General features: G+C 41.8%; 1 protein-coding gene across 1 annotated transcript; it reads left to right on the top strand.

The window, feature by feature from the left end:
- Window positions 1-427: 427 nt before the first annotated feature.
- zgc:101783 (uncharacterized protein LOC447883 homolog) lies at window positions 428-14,685 on the top strand. The gene is made up of 8 exons (XM_039807817.1): window positions 428-469; window positions 8,512-8,580; window positions 9,087-9,192; window positions 11,838-11,896; window positions 12,837-12,887; window positions 13,074-13,158; window positions 13,587-13,713; window positions 13,873-14,685. The coding sequence occupies exons 3-8, from the start codon at window positions 9,098-9,100 to the stop codon at window positions 13,960-13,962; spliced, it is 507 nt and encodes a 168-aa protein (XP_039663751.1). The 5' UTR covers window positions 428-469; window positions 8,512-8,580; window positions 9,087-9,097; the 3' UTR covers window positions 13,963-14,685.
- The last annotated feature ends 849 nt before the right edge of the window (window positions 14,686-15,534 follow it).

Raw genomic sequence — 15,534 nt, 5'->3', positions numbered from 1 at the left:
AGGGGAAAATGAGAGGGGGGAACACCAGAGCAGGGAGAAATGAGAGAGGGGGAAACACCAGAGCAGGGGGAATGAGAGGGAGGAAATGAGAGGGGAAACACCAGAGCAGGGGAATGAGAGGGGGAAACACTAGAGCAGAGAGGGGAAAATAAGAAAGGGAAAAAGAAGGGAAAGAAAGGGAAAAAGGGAAAAAGGGGGGGGGGAAATGAGAGGGGGAAACACCAGAGCAGGGGGAATGAGAGGGGGGAATGAGAGGGGAACACACCAGAGCAGGGGGAATGAGAGAGAGGGGAGAATGAGAGGGGAAACGCCAGAGCAGGGGGAATGAGAGGGGGAAAATGTAGCAGAAGATATGTAAATGTAGTTTCTGTTTCTCCTGCAGAGCTTTTATTAAAGTACGTGTTGGTGTTGGTGTCAGCAGCTGTTCTCCTCACAGTCCTCCTGCAGAAATACAGCATCCCATTCAAAGGTAGAACACACACACACACACACACACACACACACACATATATATATATATATATATATATATATATATATATATATATATATACATACACACACACACACACACACACACACACATATATATATACACACACATACATATATACACTATATATATATATATATATATATATATATATATACATATATATATATATATATATACATACATATATACACATATATACAGTGCCTTGCGGAAAGTATTCGCTCCCTTTGAACGCTTTCGGACCTTTGCCACATTTCAGGCCTCAAACATAAAGATATAAAACTGTAATTTTTTGTGAAGAATCAACAACAAGTGGGACACAATCATGAAGTGGAACGAAATTCATTGGCTATTTCAAACTTTTTAACAAATAAAAACTGAAAAAAGTGGGCTGCAAAATTATTCAGCCCCTTTTACTTTCAGTGCAGCAAACTCTCTCCAGAAGTTCAGTGAGGATCTCTGAATGATCCAATGTTGAACTTAAATGACTAATGATGATAAATAGAATCCAGCTGTGTGTAATCAAGTCTCCGTGATAAATGCACCTGCTCTGTGATAGTCTCAGAGGTCCGTTTAAAGCTTAGGAGAGCATCATGAAGAACAAGGAACACACACCAGGCAGGTCCGAGGATACTGTTGTGGGAGAAGTTTAAAGTCGGATTTGGATACAAAAAGATTTCCCAAGCTTGTAAACATCCCAAGGAGCACTGTGCAAGCGGATAATATTGAAATGGAAGGAGTATCAGACCACTACAAATCTACGAAGACCCGGCCATCCCTCTAAACTTTCAGCTCATACAATGAGAAGACTGATCAGAGATGCAGCCAAGAGGCCCATGATCACTCTGGATGAACTGCAGAGATCTACAGCTGAGGTGGGAGACTCTGTCCATAGGACAACAATCAGTCGTATACTGCACAAATCTGGCCTTTATGGAAGAGTGGCAAGAAGAAAGCCATTTCTTAAAGATATCCATAAAAGTGTCGTTTAAAGTTTGCTCAAAAGCCACCTGGGAGACACACCAAACATGTGGAAGAAGGTGCTGTGGTCAGATGAAACCAAAATCAAACTTTTGGCAACAATGCAAAACGTTATGTTTGCGTGAAAAGCAACACAGCTCATCACCTCGCAACACACCATCCCCACTGTCAAACATGGTGGTGGCAGCATCATGGTTTGGGCCTGCTTTCTTCAGCAGGGACAGGGAAGATGGTTAAAATTGATGGGAAGATGGATGGAGCCAAATACAGGACCATTCTGGAAGAAAACCTGATGGAGTCTGCAAAAGACCTGAGACTGGGACGGAGATTTGTCTCTCCAACAAGACAATGATCCAAAACATAAAGCAAAATCTACAATGGAATGGTTCACAAATAAACATATCCAGGTGTTAGAATGGCCAAGTCAAAGTCCAGACCTTGAATCCAATCGGAATCTGTGGAAAGAACTGAAAAACTGCTGTTCACAAACGCTTCCATCCAACCTCACTGAGCTCGAGCTGTTTGGCAAGGGAGGAATGGGCAAAAATGTCAGTCTCTCGATGTGCAAAACTGATAGAGACATACCCCAAGCGACTTACAGCTGTAATCGCGAGCAGAAGGTGGCGCTACAAAGTATTAACTGAAGGGGGCTGAATAATTTTGCACCCCAATATTTCAGTTTTTTATTTGTTTAAAAAGTTTGAAATATCCAATAAATTTCGTTCCACTTCATGATTGTGTCCCACTTGTTGTTGATTCTTCACAAAAAATTACAGTTTTATATCTTTATGTTTGAGGCCTGAAATGTGGCAAAAGGTCGAAAAGTTCAAGGGGGCCGAATACTTTCGCAAGGCACTGTATATATATATACACACACAGACTCACACACACACACAGACTCACACATATACATACATATATATATACACACACACATACATATACACACACATACACACACACACATACATATATACACACACAGACTCACACACACACACAGACTCACACATATACATACATATATATATACACACACACATACATATACACACATACACACACACACATACACACACACACACACACACATATATATATACACACACAGACTCACACACACACACATACACACACACACACATATATATATACACACACAGACAGACAGACAGACAGACACAGAATCCCATAACAGAAGTTATCTCAGGACACTTTACAGATCACAGACCTGACCAGTGTTAATTTTGACAGCAAATTCTGATTTAGTCTTTTGAATAACACACCATTTAGTTTTAGTCATCTGAAATCTCTCAAGCCTGGTTCACACGGGACGATTTTAAAATCCTGAGAGACCCCACACACAGCGATAAAACATCCCGGGTCTGACAGTTCTGGTCGTACGGCGCGCGGCGCGCGGCAAAATCAACACATCACACACGAACCCATTTGACTGCCGAGCGTTCCCGGGTCAGACGGGAAATCTCGCTAAATCCCTCGAGATCACACGCGACTTCAGAGTAAACAATCATGGCGGATGCAGTGGCGATAGTGTGTAGTTTGTTTTTAACCGGAAAAAAACGTTATCAAAAGAAAAGGCGATGGACAAAGAAGACAACGCGAGCATGGACTGTACTCAGCTACAGCGTGATATGGAGGGGAGTTACGTACTACACAGATCAATTACCGTTGAAATACTCGTTCATATATTCGTTTCCATGTACTCTGGTGTACTGCAGTTATGGATGTAGTTATGCCCATCGACTTTATGCCACAGTCCACAGCCTGTGTGCTCGTTTGTCCCCGGGGGGGGGAGGGGGGCACCACACACACGAGGAGAAATCGATCCAAATAAATCCAACATGTTGGATATCCCCGATTTGAGATGGGGGCGGCCCCGACGTCCTTCCGAGCAGACGAGAGCAGTCTTAACACGCCACACACGGCAGGAACATCTGATCAGATTATTTTAGGATGATCGGAGCATCCTTAAGATTGTCGGGAGGGGGGAATCGGGGCTAAAATCGGCCGAATTATCCTGCCGTCTGAACCAGGCTTTAGTCTTAGTCTAGTTTTAGTAGACAGTGGGCCTGATTTACTAACACTAGCGCAGTTTGCGCTGCGTCTGTTTATGCGAGTTCGGTAATAGCGCACGCTATGCTTCCACATTTTGCGTAGTATTTATCAACCCTGACACCCATCAGCCAATCAGCGTCTTTCTCCGCCCACTATATCGCAGATTGCGCTGTAGCAAAGCGGTACTGGTGCTATGATACGGCTGAGTTATTTTATTCTATGTTGCATTGTTAATTCTTTCTTTGCCTATTTGTATTCATGGTGCCTCGCACATGCGATTATGTATTTTTAAGGCATATTGTCTCTGCCTTCCCTGTTTTATCTGTAAAGCACTTTGGGTCAACAGTTGTTCGTTTAAATGTGCTATACAAATAAAATGACTTGACTTGACTTGACTGATGGCTGAGTGCAGACTGAGATATCCCCACTGCTGATGCTATGACTGTTTGAAATGATCCTGATGCCGATATATAATATATAATATATAATGTAGCGAGGAGTTTAACAGCTGCTGGAATGGGATGTGAACGCTGAGTGGGAGATTCAGTTTCATCTTTGATTTCTTCCAGTAACTCTAATATTGCTATGTTATATTATTATTATTATTATTATTATTATTATTATTATTATTATTATTATAATATTATGGCTGCTTGATCTGTAACGCTAAATGATGTTGTGTTCACTGACAAAGTGTGATTCTTGTATATATAAAATATGTTCAGCCTCGCCTATGTCTTCGTCTTGCTCAAATGACTGTTGCCATTTCACCAGCGGCATAAAGCTCTACGAGGAAACTGGACTGCGGCTGGTTTAGACCTGCTTTAAGAGGCGCAGAATAGAGGCGCTCTTACTGACAGTCTTTGTAAATACCACGGGATATATAATTAGGGGCACTTTGCGCTTATCCTCCCACCTTTTTGGGTGGAACTCCCACTTTCCCCACGACCCTCCCACGATCGCATATTCAAAGCGCAACTTGTCTCTTCTCGCTCATGTGGCAACAATCTGCCATTTTACCCAAGTGTCCCTGTTATAGCCCGCATCGGTTACGTCCGTCTTTGCGACCAATTAGATAAATTGATAAATCTAGCCCAGTATATCATAAGAGTTTTATTCTTAGTCTAGTTTTAGTAGACTAAATATCATAAGAGTTTATTCTTAGTCTAGTTTTAGTCGACTAAATATCATAAGAGTTTTATTCTTAGTCTAGTTTTAGTAGACTAAATATCATAAGAGTTTTATTCTTAGTCTAGTTTTAGTAGACTAAATATCATAAGAGTTTTATTCTTAGTCTAGTTTTAGTAGACTAAATATCATAAGAGTTTTATTCTTAGTCTAGTTTTAGTCAACTAAATATCATAAGAGTTTTATTCTTAGTCTAGTTTTAGTAGACTAAATATCATAAGAGTTTTATTCTTAGTCTAGTTTTAGTCGACTAAATATCATAAGAGTTTTATTCTTAGTCTAGTTTTAGTCGACTAAATATAAGAGTTTTATTCTTAGTCTAGTTTTAGTAGACCAAATATCATAAGAGTTTTATTCTTAGTCTAGTTTTAGTCAACTAAATATCATAAGAGTTTTATTCTTAGTCTAGTTTTAGTCAACTAAATATCATAAGAGTTTTTTTCTTAGTCGACCAAATATTACAGATTTTAGTCGACTAAATCTACAGTGGACTTAGTCGACTAAATGTTTCTCCACAGTTTCCGGTCATTGGAAGTATCCATCAGTCTGTTATGGAACGGTACTATTAAGGTTTGAATATGCAATACAGACACAGATTTAACGGTTGTAATACAAAACATGTATTTTATTTTTATTCTTTATGTCAAAAACACTGACCGTGGCTTTTTCACAAACGATAATCTCACATAAAATTATCATAAGGATTGCTCTCCCTGAAAAATATACATGCTCCCTGAAAAAGATATGCATACTCTCTGAATGATATCACAAAAGTAGCATGCGCTTATAGCAAAGAATGAGGCTGTCAGTCCTTTTTTTGTCCACAAGTCAAGGCCAATGGACACTGTCCGGGCAGCAGCCAGTCTCTTTGAAGCTTTTGTCTTTCATGTTCATACTGTGTTTCAACCAAATTGCTCATTTTAGTTTTTCTCTGGAACCGTTAGTCTCCCATCTACTATCTCCATCATTATGGGCTAAGCCAAAATTGTGTATTTTTGTAATGATAAAACCAGAATATGGCACTGAGAATTATATTGTATATAATTCGTCAACAAAGGCAAAGATCCTCATGTGCTCAAGTGAGATCTGGTGTTTTGGCTTTGACTATTGAAACAGGACGACATGTTAATGTGGAAGAGGAGAAACGGATCTGTCCTATGTGTTGTCTCAATGATATAGAAAAGGAGTTCCATTTGGTTTTCTACTGTCCTTTTTATTGTGAAAAGTTTTTTAGGATAAAAGCAGAGATTGATTTGGTAAATATGGATGATGCTCAAAGACTGAGATGGCTGTTCACATATGAGACATATAAATTAGCTAATTATCAAGATAAAGCTCGGGAGAAGAGTAGGGCTGTGCTCGATTGAAGAACTTCTGAGTCGACTAACACTCATTCAACTGCATCAACTGCACCGACTAATCGATTAGTTGATTTAATCGACAGATCTGTAAATCTGAGTTTCTCCGCAAAGAGTCATGCAAAAGCACCACTTTAATTCTTGTGTTTACCAGAGATGAGCTCGTACGCTTCTTGGAAATAAGTCATTCAGCATGAAAACAGCATCAGACATGACTAATGGAGTAAAGAGATCCAAGTTGACTAAGACCAAAACCACCGATTAGTCGACTAATCCACTAAGAGGGAGCAGCCCTAGTGAAGAGGGAAAAAGCTCTTTATCGAGATGAACTGTAGATGAGAATTTGTTGTGTGTGGTATGTGTGTACGTGTATATACATATGTGTATGTGTATATGTATATATTTGTATTCATGTATTTCTCTGTTGTGAAAACGTCCTCGAAACTGTGCGAAATTCTGCAAACTCGTCGTTCTTCTCCTCCTGTGCAACTGCTGCTGCGTTTGATTAGCTGTGGCGCCTGCATTTGCCGCGGCTTTTTAAAATGGCTCTGCTGCTTCTGCATAAATCAACCATTGACATGTATAAGAATGGACCAGCAGACCCCGAGTCTCTGTACGAGACCAGTGAAGGATGTCAGAAGTCTCTTTCCCGGTGCTGGCTGAGCGTTACTGAGCAGCCTCCAGCTGAGCTTGAAGACGTAGATGTGACGTGAGCAACCTGTCTGAAAGTGTGAAGTCTTCTGGTAGCTGTGCCGAGAGAAATCTCAATCATTCCCAATCTTCCAGAGACGGAGAGCGTAGGTATATGTAAGGAGATAACATAGACACAGGCTAATTACTGATCACTAACATGCTAGTTAACATTAGTCATTAAACCTAAACAGATAATGGAAGTCCAAACTGCCTGTGAGCTTCTCCTGTACTATACGGTAATTCCTCTACTGTGTGACAGTAAGTCTCGTGGTTATGACCCAATCGTTAGCCTATTGTTATAAAAGCGTCTGCTACGGAGACATAACGTGAGCTACAAGGTAATGGAGCCTTTTATACATTGTCGTGTTTCTTTAGAAATAAACAACGGACAAATAGAGTCTTTAAACTCTTCAGATGTAAAGTTATTCTCTGTCAAAGTGACGTCAGAATGAATGGGAGTCAATGGGATGCTAACGGGAGGTGATGCTAACGGGAGGTGATGGCTTGGTAGCATCAGAATGGCGCCATAGGAGGTTGGAGTTCTGAAGCGAAGCTTACCCCCCCTTGAAATCAACCTACCCTCAAAGGTTCCCTCCGATTGGATTTCTTCCCAACTTGTCCCACAAAAAGAATAGTTCTGATTGGCTCTCTTCTCCATTCGTCCCTCCGTAACATTTTCGTCTAATTTTTATTCGTTGACTAAAAGGTCAGTTATATTTCGTCACGGTCTTCGTCATCCTGTCTGACTTTTTATTTAGTTTTCGTCCGTGAACAAGGTTCGTTGACAAATAATTTTCGTCTTAGTCTTCGTCAACGAAATTAACACTGGACCACGCTCTATAATTTACACAGAGACACAAGTGAACACGGTGCATCAGACTCACACACACACACACACACACACACACACACACACACACAGACACAACAGCAGACACACTACACAACACACACACACACACACACAACAGGACACACAACACACACACACACACACACACACACAACACACATACACACACACACACACAGACAGACTCACTTAAAAAACACACACACACACACACAGACAGTAGACTCACTTACACACACACACACACACACACACACACACAACAGAACACTTAACACACACACACACACAAGACAGACTCACTTACACACACAACAACACACACAGACAGACTCACTTACACACACACACACACACACAGACAGACTCACTTACACACACACACACACACAGACAGACAGACTCACTTACACACACACACACACACACACACACACACACACAGACAGACTCACTTACACACACACACACACACAGACAGACTCACACACACACACACACACACACACACAGACAGACAACTCACTTACACACACAACACACACACACACAGACAGTCAGACTCACTTACACACACACACACACACAGACACAACTTACACACACACACACACACAGACAGACAGACTCCTTACACACACAGACACACACACACACAGACAGTCAGACTCTACACACACACACACACACACACACACACACACACAGACCACTTACACACACAGAGACAGACTCACTTACACACACACACAGAACTTTTTACATCTCCCTGAGCTGCAGATTTTGTAATGTTGTGTCATCAGTTTGTTTTTGTGTGTATTGTGTGTTTGTGTGATTGTGTGTTTGTGTGACTCTTGTCGTTCCAGATGAGTTGCGGCGTGCGTTATCTGACGGCCTTCAGAAGTCTGGTCCAGCATCCAGGGCGCCCTCTAAAGGTCAGAGATGGATCACACACACACACACACACACACACAGACTCTCATACACACACACACACACACACACAGACTCTCATACACACACACACAGACTCTCATACACACACACACACACACACACACACTCAATAAACACACACACACACACACACACACACACTCCACACACACAACAACACACACACACACATCTCACACACACACACACACATCACATCACACACACACACACACACACGAACACACACAACACCAACTCATACATATAACACACATACACATTCACACACACACACACACACACACACACCTGTGTGTGACAGGTGTTAATAACTGTCTCTCCCCAGCAGGACTGTGTGTGTGTGTGTGTGTGTGTGTGTGTGTGTGTGTGTGTGTGTGTGTGTGTGTGTGTGTGTGTGTGTGTGTGTGTGTGTGTGTGTGTGTGTGTGTGGAGAGTGTGTGTGTGTGTGTGTCAGGTGTTAATAACTGTCCCTCCCCAACAGGACCGTGTGACATGGCGAGAGACTGTCCCGAGGACCACTTCAGCTTCTACGTGCGGAGCGGCGCCGCCAACGTCGTGGCTCCAAAGATCTGCCTCCGAAACAAACTGTAGGTTTGAACCCAACTCTAGAGACATTGAACCCAACTCTAGAGACATTGAACACAACCCTAGAGACATTGAACACAACCCTAGAGACATTGAACACAACCCTAGAGACATTGAACCCAACTCTAGAGACATTGAACACAACCCTAGAGACATTGAACACAACCCTAGAGACATTGAACACAACCCTAGAGACATTGAACACAACTCTAGAGACATTGAACCCAACTCTAGAGACATTGAACCCAAATCTAGAGACATTGAACACAACCCTAGAGACATTGAACACAACCCTAGAGACATTGAACCCAACTCTAGAGACATTGAACACAACTCTAGAGACATTGAACCCAACCCTAGAGACATTGAACCCAACTCTAGAGACATTGAACCCAACTCTAGAGACATTGAACACAACTCTAGAGACATTGAACCCAACTCTAGAGACATTGAACCCAACCCTAGAGACATTGAACCCAACTCTAGAGACATTGAACCCAACTCTAGAGACATTGAACCCAACTCTAGAGACATTGAACCCAACTCTAGAGACATTGAACCCAACTCTAGAGACATTGAACCCAACTCTAGAGACATTGAACCCAACTCTAGAGACATTGAACCCAACCCTAGAGACATTGAACACAACCCTAGAGACATTGAACCCAACTCTAGAGACATTGAACCCAACTCTAGAGACATTGAACCCAACCCTAGAGACATTGAACACAACCCTAGAGACATTGAACACAACTCTAGAGACATTGAACCCAAATCTAGAGACATTGAACCCAAATCTAGAGACATTGAACCCAACTCTAGAGACATTGAACCCAACTCTAGAGACATTGAACCCAACTCTAGAGACATTGAACCCAACTCTAGAGACATTGAACACAACCCTAGAGACATTGAACACAACCCTAGAGACATTGAACACAACTCTAGAGACATTGAACCCAACTCTAGAGACATTGAACCCAACTCTAGAGACATTGAACACAACCCTAGAGACATTGAACACAACCCTAGAGACATTGAACACAACCCTAGAGACATTGAACACAACCCTAGAGACATTGAACCCAAATCTAGAGACATTGAACACAACCCTAGAGACATTGAACCCAACTCTAGAGACATTGAACACAACCCTAGAGACATTGAACCCAACCCTAGAGACATTGAACCCAACCCTAGAGACATTGAACCCAACTCTAGAGACATTGAACCCAACTCTAGAGACATTGAACACAACCCTAGAGACATTGAACACAACCCTAGAGACATTGAACACAACCCTAGAGACATTGAACACAACCCTAGAGACATTGAACACAACCCTAGAGACATTGAACCCAAATCTAGAGACATTGAACCCAAATCTAGAGACATTGAACACAACTCTAGAGACATTGAACACAACCCTAGAGACATTGAACCCAACTCTAGATACATTGAACACAACCCTAGAGACATTGAACCCAACTCTAGAGACATTGAACCCAACTCTAGAGACATTGAACACAAGTCTAGAGACATTGAACCCAAATCTAGAGACATTGAACCCAACCCTAGAGACATTGAACCCAAATCTAGAGACATTGAACCCAAGTCTAGAGACATTGAACACAACCCTAGAGACATTGAACACAACCCTAGAGACATTGAACCCAACTCTAGAGACATTGAACCAACTCTAGAGATATTGAACACAACCCTAGAGACATTGAACCAACTCTAGAGACATTGAACACAACCCTAGAGACATTGAACCCAACTTTAGAGACATTGAACCCAACCCTAGAGACATTGAACCCAACTCTAGAGACATTGAACCCAACTCTAGAGACATTGAACACCACCCTAGAGACATTGAACCCAACTCTAGAGACATTGAACACCACCCTAGAGACATTGAACCCAACTCTAGATACATTGAACCCAACTCTAGAGACATTGAACCCAACCCTAGAGACATTGAACCCAACTCTAGAGACATTGAACCCAACCCTAGATACATTGAACCCAACCCTAGATACATTGAACCCAACCCTAGAGACATTGAACCCAACCCTAGAGACATTGAACCCAACCCTAGAGACATTGAACCCAACTCTAGAGACATTGAACCCAACTCTAGAGACATTGAACCCAACCCTAGAGACATTGAACCCAACCCTAGAGACATTGAACCCAACTCTAGAGACATTGAACCCAACCCTAGAGACATTGAACCCAACCCTAGAGACATTGAACCCAACCCTAGAGACATTGAACCCAACCCTAGAGACATTGAACCCAACTCTAGAGACATTGAACCCAACCCTAGAGACATTGAACCCAACCCTAGAGACATTGAACCCAACCCTAGAGACATTGAACCCAACCCTAGAGACATTGAACCCAACCCTAGAGACATTGAACACAACTCTAGAGACATTGAACACAACTCTAGAGACATTGAACCCAACCCTAGAGACATTGAAGACAACTAAACGAGGCAGCTGTGAGAGCAGCATGTAGTTGTGGCTTTGTTTACAGTAGATGTGTCTGTGTTTACAGTAGATGTGTCTGTGTTTACAGTAGATGTGTCTGTGTTTACAGTAGATGTGTCTGTGTTTACAGTAGATGTGTCTGTCCTCAGGGTTCTGGGATCAGTCCTCAACAACGCTGGACCGGGAATCAACATTGTTACAATACACGGTGAGTGGTTCATCTTGGCATTTAATCATAGTCTCTATAGTCTGTCTCTCTATAGTCTGTCTCTATAGTATCTCTATAGTCTTTCTCTATAGTCTGTCTCTATAGTCTGTCTCTAACCCTCCCAAAGTGTCTCTATAGTCTGTCTCTAACCCTCCCAAAGTGTCTCTATAGTCTGTCTCTAACCCTCTCAAAGTGTCTCTATAGTCTGTCTGTAACACTCCCAAAGTGTCTCTATAGTCTGTCTCTAACCCTCCCAAAGTGTCTCTATAGTCTGTCTGTAACACTCCCAAAGTGTCTCTATAGTCTGTCTCTAACCCTCCCAAAGTGTCTCTATAGTCTGTCTCTAACCCTCCCAAAGTGTCTCTATAGTCTGTCTGTAACACTCCCAAAGTGTCTCTAATGGCCAACCCGATAATCGTCCGTCTGATAGTCTGACGAGGTCGGTGACTCGAGTCTGTTCTGAACTATTTTAGTACGATATGAGATCGTATTCTGAACAAGTCGCCGTTACTATCGGCTGGAGTGACATGTTCGTCATTTCTGGATATCATTTTTTGTATTACGTCTCACAGCGCAATGTGCAGAACGTACGCTCAAGTCGGCATCTCTTCAGTGTGTTCAGAGGAACTTTTTGGACCTCGGGGAGACTGATCAGTCCGACTGGCTTTACTGCTGACCGTCAGCCGATTATCGGCTTGGTGTGTCAGAGCCTTAAAGTCTCCATAAGTGTCTCTAATGTCTCCATAAGTGTCTCTAAAGTCTCCATAAGTGTCTCTAATGTCTCCATAAGTATCTCTAAAGTCTCCATAAGTGTCTCTAATGTCTCCATAAGTGTCTCTAAAGTCTCCATAAGTGTCTCTAATGTCTCCATAAGTGTCTCTGTCTCCATAAGTGTCTCTAAAGTCCCCACAAGTGTCTCTAATGTCTCCGTCTCTAACAGGTAAAACCGGAGACGTGTTGAAGACGGCTCACTTTGACATGTACAGCGGCAGTACGTAGAGTCGAGACTGATAATAAGATAATATGATAATATAATAATATGATGGACGTGGTTGTGTCTCTGTGGAGGAGTCTGTGATGTGATCTTTGTTGCAGATGTGATCTTTGTTGCAGATGTGATCTTTGTTGCAGATGTGATGTGATCTTTGTTGCAGATGTGATGTGATCTTTGTTGCAGATGTGAAACCTCTGGTTGAGTTTCTGAAGAGCATCGAGACGGGCTCCGTGGTGCTGATGGCGTCCTACGACGATCCCTCCACCAAGTAAAGCTGAGAACTTAAAAACTACACGTTGAAGTAGGGCTGAGGCGATATGGAGAAAATCAAATATCACAATATTTGTGCCAAATACCTCAATATCGATACCGTAACGATATTGCAGTGTTGACTATCGGTTACAAAATATTAACACAATGATATTTTAGATGAATAATCATCAGTAATGTGGATATAATGTCTAAGTGGGTAAAGGTGACTGAATAATAGAACAGCTAGAACAGTCAGGACATGACATCACTTTACTGTAATGCAGCCTTTAACACCAGGAACAGACACTTATGTCATATCACGATATTACCATATCAAAAATCTATCTGTATATCTAAAATAAATCTGTGTGTGTGTGTGTGTGCGGTGTGTGTGTGTGTGTGTGTGTGTGTGTGTGTGTGTGTGTGTGTGTGTGTGTGTACCAGGTTGGATGAGGAGGCCAGGAAGCTGATTGCTGAGCTTGGAAGCTTGTCTGTGAAGTCTCTGGGCTTCAGAGATAACTGGGTGTTTGTGGGGGGGAAAGGAGCGTCCGTGCACAGCAACTTTGAGAAGGTAACAAATACTACACCAGAACTACTTCATACTACACCAGAACTACTTCATACTACACCAGAAATACTTCATACTACACCAGAACTACTTCATACAGACTTATTTACTTACTTATACTTACGTGATCCAGTCCAATAATGCATCTGTGATTTGTTTCAGTACCAGAAGAACGAAAAAACAAAGAATAAATATGAAAACTGGCCCGAGCTCATCGAAATTCAGGGATGCATCCCCAAATACCTGGACTGAGCCCCCTGTTCATCCTAAAGGAACATTTCTGCAGGAGGACCAGCTGATACGTTGACTGTAAAAAGACAAGGCGTTGTGTGTAAACTGAGCTGTGGACGGACCAGGTTCTGCGTCGTTAGAAGCACACACTGAGAAACCACCTGAACTCTCTCTCACTGAGCTCTGATGGATGTGCTGCATCCAGCAGGATCGCTCTGGATTATTACCCAATAACTCAGGGACTTTTAGGTGACGGGAAACGATTCAGATTTTTTTTTTGGGATGGAATAATGTGCAAAAAGTCTTCCTTTTGAAAATAAATAAATCACAAAGGTGTGCATCTCACTTGGGATTTAGTATATGTTTACAGCATCCAACTTTTAAATGTTGTTTTTAGTCTAATCATTGCCTTAGGCCACATGTGAGGCCAAATCCAGCCTGTCGCAGGTTTTGATCCGGCCCACATTTCAATTTAGGTTTACAATAAATTTAGGCCCACCTAGTTTTTGTCGCTTTTTCCAAAGTTTTTTTTACATTTTTGTTGCTTTTTTCGTCATTTTTTTACGCCTTTTCCGGCGGTTTATGTGCTTTTTTCAATGCTTCAGGCCCTTTGTTTTAACATCTTGGAGGCTTTACTCAATGTTTTGGCACTTTTACGATGTTTTTGGCAAGAATTTTTCCAACTTTTTTGGCGCTTTTTTTAACGCATTTGTCGCTGGCTGAGGAACTTTTGTTCCTTGTAAGTGAGAAGACTACAGTATATGAGACATGCAATAATAATACAGTCAAAATATTTGAGTTTTTCTCTTAAATAAACATGTCAATAATCTACATGTCTGGCCCTCGGTGTGATTCTCATTTTCCAGTGTGGCCCTCTGGGAAACTGAGTTTGACACCCCTGCCTTTGGTGAATTTGAGGCAATGCATGCTCTTTGCAGAAAATATTACTGTTGTTCAGTGACTTTGGGGGATATTTTAAAGAATATATGTCTCACTGAATTCCTTTCAACAAAAGAAATCGGAGATAAAGAAAAAAGAAGCAGGACTTTCAACAAAAAGTAATCTCTCTTTAGAAAGAAATACATCAAACTGAACTTGCTTATGAACAACTTAAAGGAGAAATCCGGACAATTTTTACCTGAATCTTGATCACTAGATGTCACTGAGTAGTGTCGATAGGAAAAAAAAAAACTGGAGCAAACTGGAGTTGCTGCAGCTAATGGCCAGAGCTCCCAGAGCTCTAGTCTCGCGCTGAAGTCCCGTGGGAATTCAGTTGTTGCAGGAAATGGTAACTGAATTCCCACGGGACTTCAGGGTGAGACTACAGCTAGCATTCTCTAACGCTATCACTGTGCAAGCCACAGGCATCATTTGGCCCGTTTCCATGTAGTTATATTAGTCACAGATATGGTCATATAACCACCGTCTTATATTTTGCTTTGCTTTTTTATTAATAAGGGAAAAACTTCCACTAATTATCCCTGACAAAGCCCACCTGTGAAGGTAAAACCATTTCAGGTGACTACCTCATGAAGCTCATTGAGAGAACACCAAGGGTTTACAGAGTTATCAAAAAAAGCAAAGGGTGGCTAC

The sequence above is a fragment of the Perca fluviatilis genome, chromosome 8, assembly GCF_010015445.1.
Source record: "Perca fluviatilis chromosome 8, GENO_Pfluv_1.0, whole genome shotgun sequence".
Taxonomy (NCBI): Eukaryota; Metazoa; Chordata; class Actinopteri; order Perciformes; family Percidae; genus Perca; species Perca fluviatilis.
Note: the sequence above shows the minus strand (reverse complement) of the source record. Positions and strands in the feature narration are given on the sequence as shown.

Bases quoted from the DNA above. Each gene is read 5' to 3' on its own strand.
- zgc:101783 (XM_039807817.1), top strand. From the start codon at position 9,098: ATGGCGAGAGACTGTCCCGAGGACCACTTCAGCTTCTACGTGCGGAGC. The intron at 13,159-13,586 runs GTAAAGCTGAGA...TGTGTGTACCAG, and splicing joins TACGACGATCCCTCCACCAA to GTTGGATGAGGAGGCCAGGA. The intron at 13,714-13,872 runs GTAACAAATACT...GATTTGTTTCAG, and splicing joins TGCACAGCAACTTTGAGAAG to TACCAGAAGAACGAAAAAAC.